Source organism: Magallana gigas, chromosome 3, assembly GCF_963853765.1.
Source record: "Magallana gigas chromosome 3, xbMagGiga1.1, whole genome shotgun sequence".
In the NCBI taxonomy this organism is placed as follows: domain Eukaryota; kingdom Metazoa; phylum Mollusca; class Bivalvia; order Ostreida; family Ostreidae; genus Magallana; species Magallana gigas.
Genome location: NC_088855.1, coordinates 50459434 through 50482874, shown reverse-complemented (window position 1 = coordinate 50482874; position 23441 = coordinate 50459434). Strand labels below are relative to the sequence as shown.

General features: G+C 35.4%; 2 protein-coding genes across 3 annotated transcripts in view; one reads left to right on the top strand and one right to left on the bottom strand.

The window, feature by feature from the left end:
* The first annotated feature begins 574 nt into the window (after window positions 1-574).
* Window positions 575-21796, top strand: LOC105344313 (72 kDa type IV collagenase-like). 2 transcript variants are annotated; one of them, XM_066077651.1, is made up of 9 exons: window positions 575-596; window positions 12469-12734; window positions 16051-16232; window positions 17483-17581; window positions 17693-17851; window positions 18015-18190; window positions 18290-18437; window positions 18675-18944; window positions 19230-21796. In XM_066077651.1, the coding sequence occupies exons 2-9, from the start codon at window positions 12532-12534 to the stop codon at window positions 19484-19486; spliced, it is 1494 nt and encodes a 497-aa protein (XP_065933723.1). In that variant the 5' UTR covers window positions 575-596; window positions 12469-12531; the 3' UTR covers window positions 19487-21796.
* LOC105344312 (short-chain specific acyl-CoA dehydrogenase, mitochondrial) overlaps window positions 20341-23441 on the bottom strand; it is a 23961-nt gene continuing 20860 nt past the window's right edge. The window contains exon 12 of the mRNA XM_011452063.4: window positions 20341-22371. Within this exon, the coding sequence (XP_011450365.4) occupies window positions 22216-22371 (156 nt within the window). The 3' untranslated portion in view covers window positions 20341-22215. The remainder of the gene's footprint in view (window positions 22372-23441) is intronic.

The window sequence follows — 23441 nt, the reverse complement described above, 5'->3', positions numbered from 1 at the left end:
CATTGACATTCCTATATATATATATATATATATATATATATATATATATATATATATATATATATATATATATATATATATATATATATATTCTCTCGAAAATATCGTTCATGATTGAATAAGTCAGTTTGAAACGAGAGAAATATACCTGGCTATAATATATTTTCTTCGAAAAACTCGCTGGTCTCATTATCATAATTGTTATCTTCAATCACTGCTTCCTTATTCTGACTCATCGTGTTAGGCAAATATTACGAATGGGAAATGATATTTTCCAAAGTTGTATTGATTTTCCATGACAGATTTGACTGTTCGCATAGCAAAATGTCAAAATTTATCGCACTAACTAATCTGCTCTCTCTTTTTTAAATCACACAGATGGATGTATTGGCTCTTGGAGCAGTGCAGTTATGATAATGATATTAACAAGTTTTCTGTCAGTTTTGATGGGTTTGTTGTGTAAATATAATCACGCTGGTCCGACTTCCGTCGATGTTGGCCCTGTATTTTAAGTGTCCAGATATTGGTATCGATATCGAGTATCGCTATTCGTACAAAGATGTCAAGAAGCGGTCAGCCCTCGGCTGTGTGCAAACGTAAGTTTGTAAAACTTTATATTTCATATAAAAGTTCTCATATATCAGTTGCATATAGAATTTTGTTTTTAAGAAAATATTTAGCAATACCTGTAAAATTGTGTTTTGAAATCATGCCCGTTCTATCTGCCGTTAGCAACTACTTGATGCAAGTAATTCTGACAACATATAACTATTCTATTTCTATTATACCCTGCAGTTTTACTAGCCCGCCGTTAGCATTAGCGTATTATTGTTTTGTTTCTGGAAACACACAATACAGAGAAGGGACCTAGGTTCAGTTTACTCGTACGCTAACAAGTTGAACTAATTCAACTTATCAATAGATTTTGACAACTCTTATAAAAGAATTTGTTTAATATCATATTTGAAAAAAAACACCATAATTTCAAAGTGTTTAAATCATTTTGAGTGCAATATACTCTTTTCTATATTTTTTTCTCTTTAGCAGTGTACAAAATTATTTTACCAGTATTTACTATTATCACGAACTGATAAAACAACGCTTAAATACATGATTAATTAAACAATTACACAGCATTGTTAACTTACTGGTTTGTAATTTTTATGCAATTAGTCTGTTCATTAAAATATAACTCTGTGTTGTATTTCTGTTGTATTTCTGTTTAAGAGACAGGAACAAGATGGACCGACACTTTATATACATTGCTTTGTAAAAAATCTTTTGAATTCAAATGTCAAGAATCAAACAGGAATATTATCTTGCACTTTTGTTTATGCATATCATTTGCAAAAGCTATATACTTTCGTATGATATTTACATGTATATGATCCCGATTCATAAGCTGACTTTTATGGAGAATATTTTTGTTACTGTTAACAATTATTTGATACCGTCACAATTGGAGCTTCTGAAACTCTGATAATGGGCAACCCTTTTACGTTCTACACTATTAGAAAAAGAACAGATCACAATTATATAAGGGGGGCCTTACGTTTTATATACAGCTGGGTACCAAATTTCAACAATCTTAGGCCAAGTTGTCGAAAGAATGGACATTTGCTTTATTCATATACAACGTGTCTTAAACCCTCAAATGGATGACAAGGTATTTGTTTATGTAAGAATAATTATTAAACTGTAAAACTATGGTTTGCGCATAAATAATTGCATGATAACTATATTAAATATACGTAAGCATTTGGGAGGTGGGATAGCGGGGTTCTGTCAGTGGCCTATGCTGTAACAAAGAAAAAAAAACCCACTGATAAGCCGCAAAACTTTAATAGTCTAGTACTCTGGGACTACTACATGTACACGTTGACGGCAGTCCTCCAGCAGTCTATGACCACATTCGTTTATCATTGCCCTATCTAATCTTTTACTTTCCATTCTTGATAGTTCATTTGGAGGAGAACGATAGTGTAAAGTGTGTGTTTGCCGGAATCAAGTTACGCTCCATTGATATCAATGACGTTAACGTACTTAAACGTCTAATGGATGTCGTTATTATAACGTGCGTCTTCGTTTACATCCTTTCTTTATATTTTCTTATTTAGCAAATTCAATGCATTTATTTAAGGAATAAGGAATTATTCTTTGAGTAGTATGAGGTGATCAATTACGGTCGGGGGCTTTATGATAGATTTGATCACATCCCGACCGTATTTGATCACTTCATAATGTTCAAAGAATGATTCCTTATTCTTACATAAAATTTTCACCAATTGTTCAAATAAATATCATCTCTTTGGAGGGGGTAAATCCCGTTTGCGAACCGATGTACGTCATATGCGTCACTGATGAAATGTATTGGACTAATAGATACGTTACAAAATTACAGACAAGGACACTGGAAAATGTGAATATTTAATTTCCATGGAGGTCTGGTAGTCTATTTATAAGATGTAAATTAATTTATAGTAAGTTAAAAAATTGGAGTCTAAATAATTCGACTAACGTGTTAGCAAAGATTCAAGTACATGTATATTTTTACACATGTAAGAGAACTCGTTTATTTATATCAATGGCATTAACCGAGTTTACCGGTCAAGTGTAGGAAAAGAGGTGCATAAGTACCTTAGGTGGCTGGGGATAGTTTTTTTTTTTTGTCGAGGAAATGTGAGGCAGATAGTGCTCATGTATGTGATTAATTTTTCAGTGGACTTTTTAATTTGATATGCATGCAGGGGACACATGGTCCCGACTCTTGAGAATTTTTAAACATTTCTGAATAAAACAAGTACAACTTATACATATAGCACTATATAGAATAGCCAGGGACGGTCTCAAAATTTTCTGAAAAATTACCCTTTTTCACATTTTCACGGGTTCAGCACCATGCTCCAGTCCCGAGCAACTGCCATAAACTACCAAAGGATTGGTAGCTTAATGTATACCCATGCAAATAATCACCATTTGATGGAAGTCAATCATCTTTTTTTCGGGTGACATTTCGTGTTCTGACCCTACTTTTCAAGCACAAAACCGATAGTGAAAATTTTGGCCAGTTTTTCATTTTCATTCCATATCTGATAAAAAGTGCTACCTGTATTAAAGTGTCATATGTCAATGAAATTGACATGAGCTCCTCTATCCACCAAATGAATGCAATAAATTTTCTAGCAATATATACACCTCAAATAACCAGCCAAACCTCAGGTTCTCTCTTTATTTCAAAATTTTGACCGGGTCTTTCGTTCGAAACTATCCCCTGTCACCTTAAACAAAATGCAAGCAAAAAAAAAAGATAAAGAAAAGTGAAACATAGAGTGTCCGTTAGTGTTAATCCGTGCTGTAACTAGTGCTACTTCGGCAATACGCTGTCGGCACGAGTTGTCCTTCTTTGTGGCAGTTCGCCAATGGACTCCTACGTGTAAGGAGGGGTGACTCACAATCAATGTAAACCACGGCCATTTATCCACGTCCACGGCATCCTCCATCTTTCATTATTTTTGTCATTGATTTTCCGACGTCATATTTCTATCCTCTGCAACTTATGCAATCAAGTGTTTTTATCTTCTGCAAAAATCAGTGGGCAAATAATTGTAGGACCGGTTATGATCGTATGGTGAATGCAATTATATCATCCCAGAAATGACGCGAGACGGGATCTCTTCCCTTCAAAAATTGGACATTGTGTCTTTATATAATTCAATTTCGTATTGTATAAACGTAATTCTTTTCTAAAAATATTCGAAAATTGGATTATGGCTATCAAGTATATGCGCTAAATTAAAAATTAAAAGTTTTTAGACTGTGCATTTCGTTACTATCATTCAAACGTTAACTAACTAGTGCATGAAACCACAAAAATTTAAACATAGCAATGTACACCGGGGTCTTCTTTCAGTATTTTTGTCCAGTAAGGTAATATAAGCCATTTTACTGTACTTTGCGTTTCTTAAGTCGATCTTAACATTACTTGACCTTAGGGGCTTTGATCCACGGAGAGGTACGTAATACCAATCTTGTTAAGTGGATCATATGGGCTGAAGGAAAATGTCATTATACCAAAGTTCATGGTTTGTATCTGACCATCGTTTGTAGTTAATGGACGTCGTTAGCTGGAGACAAAACCTGTATGATAATAGGCTGTGGGCACGTGTCTAGCTTCTAATTACCTGGAATGTTTCCCGCCAAAGGGGTCAGACATCAAAGAGACTCGCTCCCCATGCGAGTGAGCACACAGCGTTGATTGATTTTAATATTAATATACAAAATTGAAGATGCGTGCTTGTCTGGCTGGCTCTAACGATGTGTAACACATGGTCACAACAACCAACTTATACATTCATATTTACTGGGAAAAGGGGGGGGGGTGATGTTTGAGATTCTCTCTCTGTCGGTCTCTCTGTCTGTCTGTCTGTCTGTCTCTGTCTCTCTCTCTCTCTCTCTCTCTCTCTCTCTGAATAAAAGATGTAAATTATCTTCTGAAATGAAGAGATGGCGGAAACAGTGAAGTAGCGACGGAAATGAATACGACACCTATTTCCTGTGCCTTTTGTATGCCCAACTACCTTGTCTATAAACGCTTCCTACAACTGCAGAAACCAAAGGCGCATCAATGTTTTTAACTTGCTTTTTACTTAGAGCAACAGGCTAAACTTGCGGATCGAGCCCTATGAGACTCTTCCAGATACTACCCCATTGGATAAACTCAAACCACTGATATTGAATCAGACATTGGTCAAAGGAGAAAAAACTTTTAGGTAGTTTCACTTCTTTGATTCCAGAATATTTCTTAAAATGAAAAGTCCCAGCCGTTGTATTTGCGGCGTCGTTTTTTGTTTTGTTTTGTTTTTGTTTTGTTTTGTTTTTTTTTTGGGGGGGGGGGGGGGGTTAAAATTGTTAATCATCAAAACTCATTTACAATTAGTTTTTCTTTTTAAATTTATTTTCCATTGTTAAATTTTTCGTAGAAAAATAGACAACTTTTCCGGAACACTCGAGCTCGTTTTAGCAATGTATTTCTATATAAAAAGTCATTATACATGTATCTAAATCAATATAGCGATTTCAAGTGTCAGCATGAGTAACCCCAAGAATGTTCTTCCTCGATTTTGCCAACACATGAAATTTAAAAGTAAAATATATATTTATAAAATGATGTAACATAATTCCCCGGCTGTCAATTGGATTGTTTACAGATACGAAGACAAACAAAAATTGTTTTTTTTTAAATGATGATGGCCGAAAAAAGGGGTAGTGATGCCTGTAGTAATGCCATGTTTTACTAGGTGGCACAACTGAGTTTATACAATGTATTTGTTATGCCGTAAATTTTGTATTTACGCCACCCGGTAAATTCGAATTTTACATTATGACTGTAGAAGAAAGTTTGAGGGACGGGTCACAATACAATAAGGAATATCATTTTATATATCAACATTTTGACGTTTCAGGAAAATATTAAGGATGCCGATTTGGGTTTTTTTGGGGAAAAACTACAACAGCAAAACTATTTTTAACCATATGTAAGTTACATCAACTCTAGTTTATTTGCAAAGTTTCAAGAAAATCAACCTTCTGGTTCTTTTTATGGGTCATTTCAAATACAGGTACATTTACTACAGAAATATATAGAAAAATTGCCATTTTCCGCAATTCAAAGCAGATTAAAAAAACCTACAATGGCTTTTTTTTCTCAAATTGTAATGTAAAAATGTGATTAGTAATATCATATTCTACCTTATACGAAAGAAATACTAAATTCTACCGTCTGGTTTTTAGAGGGGGCAATCTCAAAATATTAAAATACGCCAATTGTTGCTATATATATATATTTGAAACATTACAAATGAAGATTGGTGTAATAGATTCATTCAAAAATTAAGAAAAAAACCCCGAAGATAACATTATTCTTTGTAAAGATTTTCAGCGGCGTACGATTTTCACTTTTTCTTTTATTTTATTTCTTATAACGCACTCCTACAAAGCTTCATTTTTTTTCATAACGTCATAAAAGCACAATGACAACGCTCCCCTACCATCCAACGGAAAATCGTTAAAAAAGTAAAATTTTCTTTTAAAATAATAATATTTTTATCTGTATTTTGTTTATTCTGTTCAATTTTATAAAAATGGTATCGGGAAAAAAATCATAAAAAGTTTATAATACACTGTAATTTATTAGAATGCGCAAAAACATGCGGAATGAAAACTTAATTCGGCCTTAATAGTCCTTAGGTCTCAGCGTTATGTATCATTTACGCACCCTAAGTCTCTGTTTCAGTTATGAGCACCATGTAGACGTAGGATGTGTTTGAATAGAAAAGCTTTTCAAGATAGCGTTCAGTTCTATAATTAGCACATTTCCTCTCTTTGATGTGTACATGTACGAAGTGGTGAGTAACTTTTTATATATTATTGTGTCAGTTACTGGAATAACTGTAGAAAACACAGCGTTTGTTGAGATAATTTCCTAGATATCGCCCGATACGGAAATACAAATACCGAACAAACCAGGATGTTCTTATACAATCAAAACTTTCGACATTTTTTTCGTCGCATTTATTAAAATAATCAACTTGACATTACGAAGAAAGGCTCTTATATGAAGAAATTACGACATAATTAGATAAGATATACCAAATCATTTCTATTTCTAGTAAAACTAAAAGCCGTTTGTGATATCTTATTCAACATCATTTATTTATGTTAGGATGGAAACATTTAAAAGCTCAAAATCCTATTTAATTTTTTCCCGACGAATATATTAATTCTGTAAATTTTGAGGGAAAAGTTTTTTTTTCAAAATGACAATTCTCTTGTACAGTGGTTCATTGCTCGAAGCTTATGTCGATTGAAATCGGTTCTTTTTTAATCTTACTTTATTTTTACCCCAATAAAAATAAAAAGCAATAATATATTTCAATAAACTAATGGTATTGAAATTCTATATATGGTGCTATATTTCAATAAACTAATGGTATTGAAATTCTATATATGGTGCTATTTGAAGATTTGAATGCATCCATCTGTTCATATCAATATGTTTGAAGTATCTTAAAAAATGTTGGTTTCTTTTTAAATTTATCTTTTAATTTCTTATCCTTTTTTAAAAGCATTCACCCTCTTAACTTATTTTCTTTATATTCATTAAAAATCTGAAGAGTGACTTCATCGGCTTGAATGAAATGTGTTCGTCGGAATGTTCGTATCAGCAGTTTCAAAACTTCACATCAATAAATGATAGATATATTCAAATGATACATGGGAGAGCGCAAAATTGACTCCAGAATGTCGTGGTATTGGGACTGTCTCGACTAATGGCCTCGATCAATTCGCATTCACGCTTTTCGCCTAGTCCCCTCGGCGCGTTACAGCCAAAGCTCGGGTAACAAGTTGCTTGAGCTTGGATGAACACCCATATGAATTAGGGGCACTTCAGCCAGAATGAAATACAGGTATGCAATTCAGTGCAACATAGAAGGGTTATATTTGCCTACATGTAATTAACAAATTACACATTCGTCTTGATATATTGACAAAGCGCCGTATTAATGGTCATTATAAACCCTCCATCGATTTGTTCCTCATCACAGCAAACCATCCATCGAACGTAAAGTGGGGTTACGTCGTTGTGAGTCCATCCAATTTGTTTTCCTGTTGACTCGATGCAGGCTTCCTGTGAGTATGGTGTGGACACACCAACTTGTGTGTCAATGTTAATATTTACCTAGACTGTAAAAGTGGTCAACTAAAGACCGCAATCCTACGCAGTCCCTCACAGTGTACGCAGGAAACGGCTTACCCCCCAGAACCACTGAGAGTAGCGGGCCAAACGTCAGCCATGTGAACAACACTTTAATCTGAGAGTCTTACAATAAATATACACTCAAATTCAACCTGAAGTTGCTTTGGGAGTGAGGATATGGCCATTAAAAACAATTAAATTTTACTCAGAGACCAAATTTGACACTAACAAGCCAGAATCCGAGGCTGGTACGGGACAATTGCCGTTAAAAAAGACCTTGTACGATTTGATATAAAAATAAACACTATGTACACATATATAAGATTTCTACCTGTAGACAATGAGAGATTACGTAAGAAAACTAATACAGGTAATGTTGTCATACCTGCATAATTCTATTGTGTTAATATATCGTATTATTTCAACAGCGATTCTTTTCATGTTTAATTCCGCGGTTTGTGGCCGCTGTGGGATTTAAGTCTTACATTACTAGCCTTATTTCCAATCCTTCTGGATTCCAAAAGGGATTGTTGCGTCAATTTTTCGTGAATGAAAAATTTTTCGCATGTGTCAATTAGTTTCGTCCATCTCTGGTTTAACCTAGTGGCACCTTGCCCTAGTATTCTAACCAACATTTTATTATTTCCTTTCAGTCTTTTTTGTGTTACCACACCTGAGTATAACTGATATTGATTTACCTCGCATCAGGTATCGATTATTCACATGGTAATATTTTTAATGTGTATCTTTATATGAATCACACAGATGAAAAAAAAGTAAAACAAGTTACAAATTAAAAAATATTGATTATTATAAAAAGAGTAGTCAAATTATGAACATTAATGACAGATGTTTTTTCTATCATTGATCTCGGTCAATATTTGTCAAATACATGCATGATTGGTGCCTAATTCTGAGACCAGTCTCCACACGATGTACATACATTTCACATGTATGCGTCGAATTCCGCCCTGTACAGGCGGTATCGATGTGACCGTCTATTAATGTAATTTACATAATAATCAGGCAGTTACAGTGCAGGCGACTTTGTCTTTATCGGGCTGACGAAGTCTGATATCTGTCCAGATAAAGTCAGACTTCCAGCTCTTCTGGCGGGAGTTTTAATAACCTAAGCCGTGGTTCAGTAAATTCATAGGTTTTTTTGTTCCTATATGAGATTGTTGGATCAATACAATTTTTGATACATCGTGTGATATTGAACCGTTCGATGCAATGCGCTGTATCGACCATGTGTTTCTGATGAATGAGCAACAAAAGAAAACAAAGAGGAAAAAAGAGATGCTCAGAGGATATACTCTCCTCGTACTCTGTTAATCAGATTCACATGCTGACAGGATCATCTGAAATCCGCCATTCTTCCCAGCATCTTCTGACTCACCGTGGTCTTCAGTGATCTTTGAAAACATTGACAGACGAGGCATTTGTCTGGAACCTAACCCCCAGCAAGGGAATTACTCTGTTCTGATGTGGATCCTACAAGAAGACTGGATATTGATTAATAAGGGTATATCTACGGACCAACGAACAGAGCAACGCGGAGAAAGTGAACAGATATACTTCGAGTACTGAGCAGATGTTTACAAAAACCCGGAACAGTTGAGTCGGACGAAGGAAGGCTCACGGGATATACGTACGAACAGACAGCGTTTTCTTTGTTTACACAAAGGGATGAGCACCTCCGGATGAAGAAGCTACATCACATGCTGTTTTCTATGTTAAGATGAGTTTATTAGCTTTAGATGAAGAGGTGTGAATACTCTAACGGTCGTGGTCAATGGACTAGTATCTTCCAAAGACGGCGTGAGTGTATCACTAATTAACGCGAGGGAGAGGACAGACAAGGTAACACAAGACTCGTACAAGGTGTGTCGCGGCCTCTCTCTACAGGAAGTGGTATCGCTGATGCGTTTTTTTGTGTGAATCAGATACACTTGACCTGTATTATAGGTTAAATTGGCGATTCTTTTATTAAAAGAAATTCGGGTTAGAGGACCAGATGTACAGCGAATGATTAATGACACTGACGCCTGGATTCAGAGGCAAGACTGCGCGCTGCTTATTATTGGAGTTCGTTTTAACTCGACGAAACCTTGTCTGACAGACTGGGAGCTATAATAGACATTAAAACAATTGATGCCGCCATAACCGAAGCACATTTAATTTACGGTTAATTTATTACATAGTCGCTGTGCTGGTGGCTACACATGGAAACTGAGCGAGAAATGTACACACAGATCGGTGGCGCGTGCTATTGCGGCCATTACACAGGTGCGGCGGGGGGTAAGGCCGAGGGACAGGCTCAAACTCACAGGTATGGTGCCCGTGTACCCAGAGTATCCACGATGAAGACTTTGATGATTATTGTGATATACACACAGCTGTTGATGATAAATTCTGTGATCGGAATGCCAGCTAGGGACGTCTCCATGTTAGAAGGGGATGCTGTGGTAAGTATTTACATGCAAGATTTCGTACATCAAAGTTTATACTTACTTAAGAATGAATGATTATATATCTACCTACATCTGGAACTCCTGAATGTAGGTCTACACATACTTACGTATTCTATATTTACGCTATACCTATGACAAGTTATTTACAAGGTCACCTGAAAAAGGTAAACATTCAGTGCAAAAGGATTTTGGTGTTAAAGGGCAGGCTAATAATAATAATGCTTGTAAAACACACATTCTTTTTGATAAAATAAAACTGAGGGCCACGAATCGCTTTAATGTAGACCTGGGGGATATGGATGTTGTGTGGAAATCCCCATGTGTTTCTATTTTTTATGACTTAGATATGGCAGTTCCTCTTTCCTCTAAACATAAGATAAAACACTTATGTGTATGATACTTATCAACGAACACAAGGCTAGCTGTGTGTTTAAACAGATCTTGTTCCTGATGAATTTAAGTTACTCAGGATATAGATGCATATAACTTAACCATAACTATAATTTTTTGTGTACTAGAACTTCACTATCACCATTCATATATAAAGTAATGTTACAAAAAATGAGGGAAGATGAGGTTATAAGTAGAAAGACAAAGTAGGCGACACATTTAAAATTTGATTTAATTAATATGCACATGTACAACAATTCAATATTAAAGAAATGTGACATTTTTATTAGATGAACGTCATTAAATGCACCGGTAAGTATAAAATATTCTACGTCAAATTTGTCATATTGATACCGAGAGTAACTACAGTAGATTTACTACACTTAAAAATACCACCCAGAAACATATTGAACAATGCAGACATTTATAGTTTACTAAAGAGACGACTGGAAAAGAATTGATTCGTTGTTTGTTTACTATGTATTTCACAGTAGACGTATATTTTTGTATCCCAGCCTTGTTAATGCGATAGAACATATTGTACAACTTTCTGTAGTGGATTCATCAGTTGTCGTTTAGATAGCTGAATGGTCTTGGCCATTTTTAATCTATTCTAACTTCAAGCCAGGAAACTTTTGTATGAAATTAAAAGGAAAAAAAAATTAAATTTTTGATACCAAAAAGTTGACCTCCCATTCATGATCCTTCCTTAATTCCGGAAAAGGGGGGGGGGGGGGTTATATATAAGTACACATATATACACTTTTTATATAGGGCTCCAATAAATATATTTATATGTATCTGGGTGATTGATAAAACGTATACGATTATTCATAATTAATATGCAACAGATAGTGTTTATGATTATAGCCGTATATTCGACGTTCTGTTTTGGATTAAAAAATACAGAAAGATAAAGTTAGCATAGAGACATACTGCTATAATACGATTTCTTCATTTATTCAATAATTTGAATTATTAGATAGGTAAAAAACCGTTCAAAGTGACCTCAGGTAGCGTTTGTATGTTCTAGCAAAGGCCAGGCACCATCAGAAATAGGTAACTACATGTACAGGGTAACTTGGATATATCAATACCAAAGATATGTGGTCAGCCGATGGTTCGGGATCTATTAGACCAAAGTCAAAAACACAAGGTGCTATAGATCGGACAGATTAGTTAGCATGAGACTACACTTTATTAGCCAGTGAAGGAACCTGCGCAACATGAGAACAAAGTTTGGGATAGCAGAGATTTGTTAATTCTTAGCTGCATAGCTTGTACTTAAATGGCAATTTATAAACTTTATAGTTTCAGATAAACTTTTAATATTACAAATAACAATCTGACTTCTTTACAATAAGCTAACCAGCTTGGAAGACTGAAGAATGTAAATAACGTTTGGAATGAAATGATGTGAATATTTAAATACTAAAAATTAGATATAATGTACAAAACTAAGGATAATGAAAGCTAATAAGCCTGGCAGATTGAAATGATTTTAGTTTGCCACTATTGCTAAATATTCACTAACTAAAGCACCAAAAACGAAGGAGCATAGTTGATTTTGCGCCTCATTTTGAAATAACATTGAAAATAAAGAGCAATTTAAGCAGTTTCTATTTGTAAGTTGGTAATTTGTATTTATCCGTGAAAACTTTAAATAAAGCTGCAATCAATGTATTTATGATAATTGCATGTAAGGAGTCGCAAACTTCGTGCCAATATTAATAGCAACATAAGTATGCAATGGACTAATACTATATGTAAACCAATGTAGGGATACCGGGAATATGAGAGATATATTGAACAGTTAGTTTTTCACGATGCAAATTTTGTATTTTCCAGAAATTCCTGGCCGAGTTTGGATACATATCACAGCGTCAGGTGGAACAGGGTGCACAGAGTCTTATGGCCGTGGACATTTCAAAGGCCATCAAAAAGCTACAGAGAATGGGTGGTATCACACCCACGGGGGTTCTAGACATTCGGACTCAGGAGCTTATGCATAAGCCTCGTTGTGGAAACAAGGATACAGTGGAAGAAGAGGGATCCCGAAAGAAAAGATATGTTCTGGCCCCCTCCAAGTGGAATCATAAGGATTTAACCTATAGGTATGTACAGAAGGAGAAAGAAAATCGATGCACAAAGTGCATACATGTGTTGTGAGCAACCAGCATGCAGTTAGACGAACAATGGCACATTGAACAAACGTAATATATGTCATTTTGTAAGATATTTCACGAGTAGATTAAATCAAAACACACTAAAAGGATAAACACTCAACGTAATTACGATTGCCTGCATAGCAAAATACAAATTCAGATGCACTGTTTCCAAGACACGCCCTAAATAAAAGAACGATTCGGCAGATTTAGAATTCCCAGCATGTTCAAGAGAAAAAAGTTAAACTGTTTGCATTTCATCTCCCCTTGGTATGCCTCAATTTGAATACCGGACATGTGTTCTAAATTTAAGGACTTCTTTAAGTTGAAACCAGAGCTTCCATTACTCACGAAATCATATGACATCTGTAATAAGTGTGAGAAAAGCGCCATTTCTCCGTCGGAGTTTGATCTCGTTTGGCTGCCGTACAGTAGCGGCGCTACCGTGCCCCCGTATGTCTTATCTCTTTCTCAGTTATTCTGCATATTAGAGATTGCAGTGGATTGCAGGATACCTCTTGGATGCATAAGTTGCTATATTTCGGTTAACGTAAGTCTGGCGTTCATGTTTTTCTAGGAACCTTTGCAACTCTTTGAATGATAGCGTGTCCATCCATTTTTCGGTTTTGGTGAACAATGCAGGAGATGACCATTAGAACTTGTAAATCACGTGACCTTGTTCGGCCTGGTTGTTATGTGGACATGTGACATCACAACCTGCATGAATGAGGGCATGTGGTTCAATTCTTTCGACGTATTCCATTGATTTAATGATGTAACTGTGTATCATCTGTAAATGTTCCGTCTTTCTTTCTGTTATTGGAAAAAGGGGTTGATTGCTGGTTAGAATATTGAGTCATAGCTGGTGTTTTTTGTTTGATTTCTGTTCTGAATTACTTTGTGCCTCACGATTTCATTGTCTCTGCCAAGATCTAAGCGATGCACGCTTCATAACGTCGCTGAAGCATTCAGTCAGAGACTCGCCATGGCTATTCTAGTTTCTTAAAGCATGGCGGATGCTATGCCACTTTTCGTAAATATTAAAGTGTTTATTATGGAGATTGAAATAGCGTGTTTTTGGCTTGTGCTATACAGATCTTAAGATGACGTCGACAGGTTTCTGTGCACCTCGTGTGATTCCCCTGCCTCCCTAAGGACAAACACATGTTCTCTGCCGCTAGGGCATGTGGGTAAAAAATAACACCGTGCAGCCAGCCCGTTTCCATGACAATCGATCTGGGTTACGTACTTAACCTGTTGTAGATGAAAATACAAGCATCAATGGGTTTTCCATTCACCATTGTCATACAGAACTAATAATCTAAATAATAAATTTAAGGTGTTTTTTTTTTGGGGGGGGGAGGATGTGTGACGAGCGGTATTAATTAGCTACATGAAACTTATAAATTCTTGCATTATGATTAATATTTTTATAAACAAAACATACGTCATAATCCAGTTTCAATCAGCACTTACGTAACAAGGTGTGTATTTTGAAACCTTAAAAAGAGGTTGAAGTAATAAAGATGGTGTGATATCCTAGTAAAATATTATCTCTATCATTTTGATTAGCTTGCCAATGCAGCCTATGCTAAGTATCGCCCCTACAAAATGTTGGGTTTTTTATCTTAAGAATAGATTCTGTTTTCTATCCAAATGTCAGAGATTGTTATCTTTGTGAGTAGAGTTTAATACTCCTAGCATGTTTGGTTCTACATGTAAACCTACTAGCCAGTCATCGAATGCGGCTCGTCCATGCCGTTTGGAAATTCAATTGACGACGCTATATCTGTACACAAAAACTTTGATTAATTTACATTAAAGTAACTGTATTTTAAAGTATGTCCTTAGGACAAATCAATATGAAAGGTTACAACTTTTTTTGGCTGTAAAACTGAGTCATGGGGGGGGGGGGGTCACTGTTCTTTGTATCGCTGACAGGGTCAAGTGTCCTTGAGTGTGTAGTCAACATACCATAATTATAGGGGCATAATCTGCAACTTGGCGACAAATTTAACCATTCATTTGTTCTAAATGATGGCAGGGAAACACTTAACATACTAACTCTCTACGATATAGCCTGTAGGAAATGATTCATTCTTTTAATTAAAAGAAAAGGCACTCTTAAAAGGCAGCGATTATGGCGGTATGGAAACTGCTCTACAAAAGCAAATTATTACTATCAAAAGGTTTATCTCTAAAGGAATATTAGCATGCTTCTTATGAAAAAGTTGTATTTGAGCTCGTTTTTTTAAAGAATAATTTTGAATAGAACTGAAAATGTATAAGTCTGTTAAGGTATAAGGTTTCGTGGTAACACAAAGCAGTGCAAGCTTAAAGCCGAAGAGTCTGTTACTTTCAAAGTCCACAAAGGACATATTGGTCTCTGCCAAATACAATTACCCCCAGGTTTCCTCTCTGGAAGGTCTTTGCCGACTTTTTGCTTATTGTGGTCTGGCATCGTGGGTTCCGATATCTTGTAGGGAATAACATGTTATCGCCTCATCTATTGCAAACACCGAAATGCTTTCTGGTTCGATGCAGTGATAGAAACATTTCTGAGTCATTTTGGATTCTGACTTGGGGATATCTTTTTGCATGTTGCATTATTGCCCATAATGGCTTGTCAGCGATATAAACTTAGTCATTATTGTCAGTGCTTTCAGAAACAGAAATCTAATTGTGTTTTCTGGGGGTCTGTCCGTATGTAACGTGTCTCCTTACATTGTAGGAATTGTTTTTGCAAAAGCCTGCAATATTGCAGTCGCGATTTAGAAAAACGCCTAATCGTTCGTCTCACATATACGATAGAGATATAAACTGTAAGATAAGCACCCAAAGTTTTGAGATTGCACCAAGCAGCACGCCCAATCTCTATTAGTAATTCGACACTCCATCACGCGTTTCGTGTCGCAAGAAATTAAACCACAAAATGCGATGTCAAGCTTCATTTCCGGTAAAAGCTGACCTTTGGCATCCATAATGGGCTCCAGTCACCCAGGTGCTGAGGGATGCTTTTCTCGCTCCATTAAGTTTGATATTCTTTTTGTTATAAATAAATTTCTTTAGAAATCGATACGGAAGATAGTGTCAACACAGGTTTAATTTGATAAACATACTTAGGGTACAAATACACCATTCTACAATATTGCACGCACTGTATTGCATGTACTATCACCACAAAGGTGATTATCATATATGCAAGAATTAAGTGTTTGCCCTCAGATACATTATATTTACGATATGATCGTTTTGATTTTTACAGAATCGAGAACTATACACCGGACCTCCCATGGCAGGAGGTACGACGTGTACTAGCAGACGCCTTTAAAGTTTGGAGTGACGTCACTGACCTAACGTTTACAGAGGTCATGCATACCAGCGCAGACATAATGATCAAATTTGCCAGCAAATATCATAAAGATGGTTATCCATTTGATGGAAAAGGTAATTGAAAAGCATGCATATTTGTCTGTGGATGTTCACAAATGTAGTACAGTATATTTGATTATAGATCTTAACGTCAGATAACATCACTCAATAAAATTTCCAAAGTAGCCATTACGTCTACGGGCCATTTCATATTGCAATCGATAGCAAAGGCAACCCACAGCCCTGAACAAGTACTGGTGAATGGTTTGCTGTTTTTGATAAAACAAAATAAAAAATTGTGAGATGTTTTCATTGAAGATGCGGGTCGTCTTTTAGGAGTTGTTGTTCCCTCTTCATTTCACGCGATGATTGTTAGCGTTAATACCAATAAAGTTGACAACATGGTTCACTTAATTTCAAAAGCACTAAAACGTTTCCATACATAAAAACGTGTCGCAGTGATCACTACAAAGCACCGAGTTTATTTGACAAAATCCAATCGAAAAGAAAACATAAAAGTAGCCCAAACAGATTGGAGACAAGGAGATTATAGTCGTAAAAGTTTCCTTGTCGATAATTCACAGCAGAACGAGAAAGCAACACGTTGCTGGCCGCAGCACCAGATGTTTCGTCAAGCTTCAGTACATGTGAAGACCCTTGGTAGACACTGGTACTCGGTACTCTAATGTTCGGCTTGGCGGGGTGCTTACTAGTATACATACACGAAGACCAACACATGCAATAAGGTGTATTCACCGGTATTATACTGTTAGGACGATATATAATAATTATGTCGTTGGAAAAGAAAGTATCACATCAGATGTGCACGTGTTCCTATCTGTGTCTAGTAATGGTCTGTCACGCTGAAGATGTATCACATGGACATAGATTGACATTTAATCATCATAATCATTTATCACATGATGTTTATTATTGATTCTTTGATATTTTCTATAACTATATGAAATAAAAATCACGGCTCTCGGGCTAATATACAGCAACCTCGTGCTAATATAGGATGCGATATAAAAATTGCCATGTACTAATCTTTATGTATAATACCTGTACTATCAGTTTTACATATCAATCCAATAGACGCTCCCCCTTATAACGGTGTATAAAAACTGTACCTCTTTACTATTAATCATGACATCGTATGTTTATAATTTTATATTGGAGGGGCACTTGTTCTTTTCTGTAGTCGCGTTATGATGTGAACCAGAGTAAAGAAAACCACAAGAGTATTTCAAATATGCAGGCAAAGACGAAAAATATGCATTGCGCAGTAATGCAAGATAAGCCATCTCTACATATTGTCTTTGTAGGACTCATATTGGCTCATGCCTTCTTCCCTGGGAAAGACAAGGGAGGCGATACGCATTTCGACGAAGATGAAAAATGGACGATCAATTCCAACGAAGAAGGTGAAGAAAATACAAGTCTATGACACTAATCAGTTGAAGTTTCGTAGGACCTTTTTTGGGGTTGAAACTGTTTAACTTGGCTTAATATACTAATGATTTGATACATTTCAGGCGTCGATTTATTTATGGTCGCCGCTCATGAGTTTGGGCATGCGCTGGGACTAAGTCATAGCAATGAGCCGAAAGCGTTGATGTACCCGTGGTATCAAGGCTACATACCAAACTTCCAACTTCCATACGACGATACTGTTGGAATTCAAGTCATTTACGGTATTTCATTGTATATTGCCGTAAAACTCAAGTTAATAAATATGTTTTAGATTATAATTTTTGTTACATATATAATAAATAAAAAGTTATTACCAAATCCTCTTTGGTTTTGAGAGACATTGGAATGTGCATTTAGATTTTGTATGTTGATCAAACCCTATAGGTGGTAAGGGACCATACGCAACTCTTCCCCCTAGGGAACGAACAACCCCCCGCCCTGACACAGGAGGGGGACCGAACACTTTAGCTCCACCTCGAAAAGCTCCAATAGATCCGTGTAAGGGAAGCTTCAATGCCATAGCTGTTATTCGCTCTGAAGTGTTCATATTCATTGAAAAGGTATGAAATTTTGTTTGTGGTGTAATATTACTGCTCCAATGCATTAAATTTTCCATTGTTTCTATTACCAGTTATTGGGACTATTCTGTATTTTTGCAGTACTTTTGGAGAAGCCCTGACCCTAAGACCATTCTGTCCAGTGAGCCGAGCGTCATCCATGACTTCTGGTACGATCTGCCAGAAGACGTAGAGACCATTGATGCTGCTTTTGAACACCCCACCAATCGAAGAATCTACTTCTTCTACGGTTAGTTTTACCATTTCATGATTTAAAAATTTTAATTAATATCCAGCATTATACTGTGAAAACAGAACTCGTCTGCATTGTTTGCATAATTTTTGACAAGTTTCATCTGGACCTTTATATATATACTATATTCAGTAAGTCCCTTATCCAGTACAGTGTATATATATATAAGGCCTTTTCCCATACAATGTATTTATATAACTGTATGATAATAGAAAACACCTATGATCTCTGCAGGTAACAGATACTGGATTTATGATGGAAACAATATGGCTGGTGGACACCCCAAAAATGGAAAACCCATCACAGACTTTGGCATTCCCAAAGACATCAAGAAAATAGATGCTGTGTTTGTCTGGAGCTTTAACAAGAGAATATATCTGGTCAGTAATGACATGTACTGGAAATTAAAGGAATCGGACACTTACATAGAGCCGGACTACCCACGGGACATGAGCATCTGGAAAAATGTCCCTATACCCATTGACACCGCTTTTAATTTATACGGTGAGTCAGTGTCAGAAGACAAATTTAAGGGATAAAAATTACATGAATGAATTTTGATAGCTACCCTATTTATATGAGAATAAACTGAATTTTGACAGTATATTCTTTACAAAGAATTTGAAGAAGAACTACTATAATTATATTCATCCAACAAAATCATGCATTACAGAAATCAAAATAAATAGAGTTAAATACTTCATATTATTTGTACTCGAATAAATTTGTTACTTTTTTGACAAATAAATGTCTATTTTTTCATGTAAATTAATTTATTTTCTTTTACAGATAGTACATATTTCTTCAAAGGTGAGAACATGTACAAGTTTTATGACATGAAAATGAGGGTGGCCTTGAACTGGCCCCAACCTGTGAAAAATTTTCTAGGATGTAGGGATAGTGCAAGCTTACGCAAGTTGGGAGATTCTCCTCAGATAGCTCAACATTTAGGAAGTTCCAACAGTGCCTCAAACCAGGGGAATTTGACAATAAGTTTTCTTCTTGTAATTCTACATTTTATATACAAGGGGTTTGTAAGTTTATAGGCAAGCTCAGTGAGGGTATGTCTGTATGCAAGTCCATAAGTATGTTCAGCTTCCCTGTATTTGGATGACCAAATCATAGAGCACCTGATAAAACAGGTAAAAATTGCTTTATTTCCAAGATGTACAATCAAAATACTATGCTGCTCTTTCTGTCAACTAGAGGCCATGTGATCCAATGGTCTGAGCCCTGTGTTTGCTGGAGCGCCTGTCTGAATGTGTTGTGGATGCCTTAGGCCATAGCCATAGCCTGTAATTGTATTATGTATCAAAATAACATTGATCAGTAAGGTTATGAATATAAATGGAAATCACTATACCCAGGTAACTATCAAATTACTTTCTCAAGCTGCATAATAGATAATCATTTAGAAAACTCCAAACATGTCTGTAGTATTTGTTAATGAAAGTAAAATTTTAGAATCTCTCCAGCCCAGATTCAAATAGTCTTTTGACTGAATATAACGCCAGTCTTGAAGTCCTTTTATAGCCGACTTGTACTGGTCTGCTAAGGGTGACAGGTTTCTCTTGTTTGATCAGTGTATTGTTTGAATGGACGCTGTGTCCCTCCAGTAACGTGGAGTCTAATTGTGATCGAACTACCCAGGTTGTGAGACTGTCTCTTTTGCCTTTTATTTATGTTGTTGCCATATCAAACTGTATGTTATAAATGAAAACCTCCTCCCATTTGAATGAGATTTGACCTCTATTTATTTGACAAATGTGTACCAGTTATAATCATCCTCGTTATGTGTATGTTTATATATATGTCGATTTTTCGTTCTGAATTATACATGTAGGTTCCTGTGCTTCTTTTCTGTAGTCCTTTTGACATTTATACTCCTGTTTTAAAAAAAAAATATTCTTGCCATAACTAATTATTGTTGATTAGAAATATATTTTTTTTTATATTTTCAGTTAAATTAATGTGCAAAAAAAAAATCATTAGGTTTCAGGAGAGAGAATATAGAAAATATATATCACTAGTATACATGTACCAACATACCAGGTCAATCCAGGTACTACCAAAACAAAACCTTTTTTGGGTAGCACAGCTTAGAGATGATTTGCTAATTTTCACCATAGATGTGTATCGTAATAGCACGAAACAAGAGTAACCATTGCCTCGGTATATAATACTTGTCAGCTCTTTCATTTAGTAAGTTACCCTTAAAGATCTGAAAATGTCTCAGTTTGTTGTCATAGATCTTAACCCAGCAAAATATATATGGATCCCAGATCTAAGAAATCCATTTGAACATATAACAGCCCGCTAGATGATTTCAATTTATCATTTGTAGATGTACTTCATAGAATACTCCATGCTTGTGAAAGCATACAAGATGCAATACTTTATATTTTCCAAACATTATTTTTGTACAGTGTTTAATTATTCACTTCATAGTTAGTGAATCTGACACGCCATCAGTCCCTTTAATACTCATTAGTCACAGATTAGTGCTTCTCTGTAATCAAGGCTTGTTATGTTAAACTATTATGCAGTGAAACTGGTCAAACTTAGATGGTGCAATCAAAATTATGTGTTAATTTTTGTTTCGGACCAAACGAGTCAAATGAAAAGACCATTTTACAGTTTTTTTTACAGTAGAGATCATAACATATGATCCATGCTGAGAATAGTTTCACATAAATACATGTATGTATTTACTCAATTATATACAAATATTAGATTTTTTAGGTCTTTATTAGACGTTAATTGACAGCCCTAAATGAAACCAGTGAATCATTTTTTTTCAATTTTCTTGCCTTTTTTGAAAAATAATTTTTATGCATTTTTTATAAGCTTATACTTATGTATGTAGTCATTTCAAAAAGAAATGACTGTTTATTGTTGACACTGCAAACAGTACTTAGAATTAGAATTATTAGTCATGCTATTGTGACATATCCTGTCAGCTTTTAGAAAAACAACTCCTTAAGTTTTGAGAAAATAACTCATGGTGCTGATTTTTTTTTATGTGCAATTAAAGCTTCCGATAAAAAAGTTAAAGTATGTATATTTGTTGAGAATATGATGTAATTTTTTGAGGTGTTATGACTGGGAGGAAATAATGATATGTGAAGAAGCTTTCAATCCACACAATGTAAATTATTATTGTCAGTGTATATAAAGAACTATTATATTTATGCGACACAAAGAATTTGGAAGACTTGCTATTTTTGCATTACAAATTGAGATTATGTTTATTCTGTGTATTTCCACAGTCACTGTTTATTTTGTGACCCATTTTATGCACAAGTTATATTTTTAATTTATGATGCTATGAAATAAACAGTAAAGCTTCTTGTAAATTGTTTTGTGTGTCTATCTGTGAGTGCTTCAATTCTTAAACCAACAGAGTTTCACACTTAGCAGATGCCCTGGCCCTAGGTAGATTTTCAGAAGAAATTAGATGATGATATAATGTTGAATCATGAATATCATTATAAACCTAAAGGCTGGAGAAATAAGACCTTTAGTGTAAAATGATTCATTTAATTACGCAAGAGTAGGGAATGAGGTGGCCTGTAGTAAAGGGGGCATCAGCTTGTATGATACTATCAGAAACAATGCAAACAATGAATCGCCAGGAATTCCAACTGAGATATAATTTGTAAAGATTCTCAATGCTTTATAATCATACTTTGTATGTTATGTTATATTTACAATGTATCACAATTTCTCTGTCACTAGACAGAATAGGTCCCTTCACTAGTCCCCCACTGATTGGCTAACTGGCATGATACTCCTTCAGAAGGTTTCCTGCTATCACAAGTCTCTGAATTTCGCTAGTTCCTTCGTAGATTTCTGTTATCCTGGCATCTCGGTAGTGTCTCTCCGCTGGCATGTCCGTAACATATCCCATACCTCCTAAAATCTGGATGGCCTGTAAAGCAAGACACAAGATCAACTGAACTAATAAAGTATACAGGTTTTACATTTTGACCTCAAATTTAATGACCATTGTGCAAAAGTTTGTGTATTTCTATGCAACAAAATTCTCTAAAAATTCAAACTCCTAGTACATGTATTGACAACTGACTTGCTAGAGGGCAGGCAGAAATGTGTGAATCAAAAGAAAGAAATCAATTCTGTTTGAATTCTACCTTCAACAAGATCTGAATCACTCTTAAAAGGATGATAAGTGAGTAATACAAGTATCTGGAAATGGAAAACATGACCATTTTGTAGCAAATTGAGTAGAATTCAATTACCACAATGAGTAGCCATTAAGCTATTGAGCGGCAAACTCCAGTGAAACACGCTTTTGTTAAGTATCTTATGATAGATGTCTTAACAGTATGCCTTTGCAAATATCAAATATATTTATAAAATTTAAGCCATTTCAGTACATAATGATAATTTAACAAATTTTCATTTACTTTACAAATAACAGATACTCTAATACTGTATAATTATATGGTTGACCAGATAGCCCCACTGGCTATTGGCTGATATTCGTAGACGTCTCTGACTCACTGAAATCAAGTCCATCTCTGATCTATTAACCCTCACATTACATTATTAAGCATATATCATCACGAGGCATGCCCAATTTTATGCGACCTGGATCAATTCACTACCATCTTCATTATCAAACGAGAACAGAAAAACTTCAAAGGGCCAACAGGAAAACAGCAGCTAAAACACAAGTACTTAAATTGAGACTTTTATTTCATAATTTCAGATTGGATGAAGTCATGAGTCATACACATGACATATATTTTCTACAGCAGTTTAATTTGAAATTCAATCGGACTTTTGCAGACATTACATGATATTAATCCCCAGAAATACCCTTCGTACATTTATGATAACTCTAAATCAATACTGCTGACTGGGACCGACTTTTCCCATTTCCTGTAGGAACAGGCGTAATGACAACTATTCCCCGAGATACAATGGTATTGGTGATCAGCAGCCCTCAGCGGGGAGCTTATCAATATATGGTTCTGG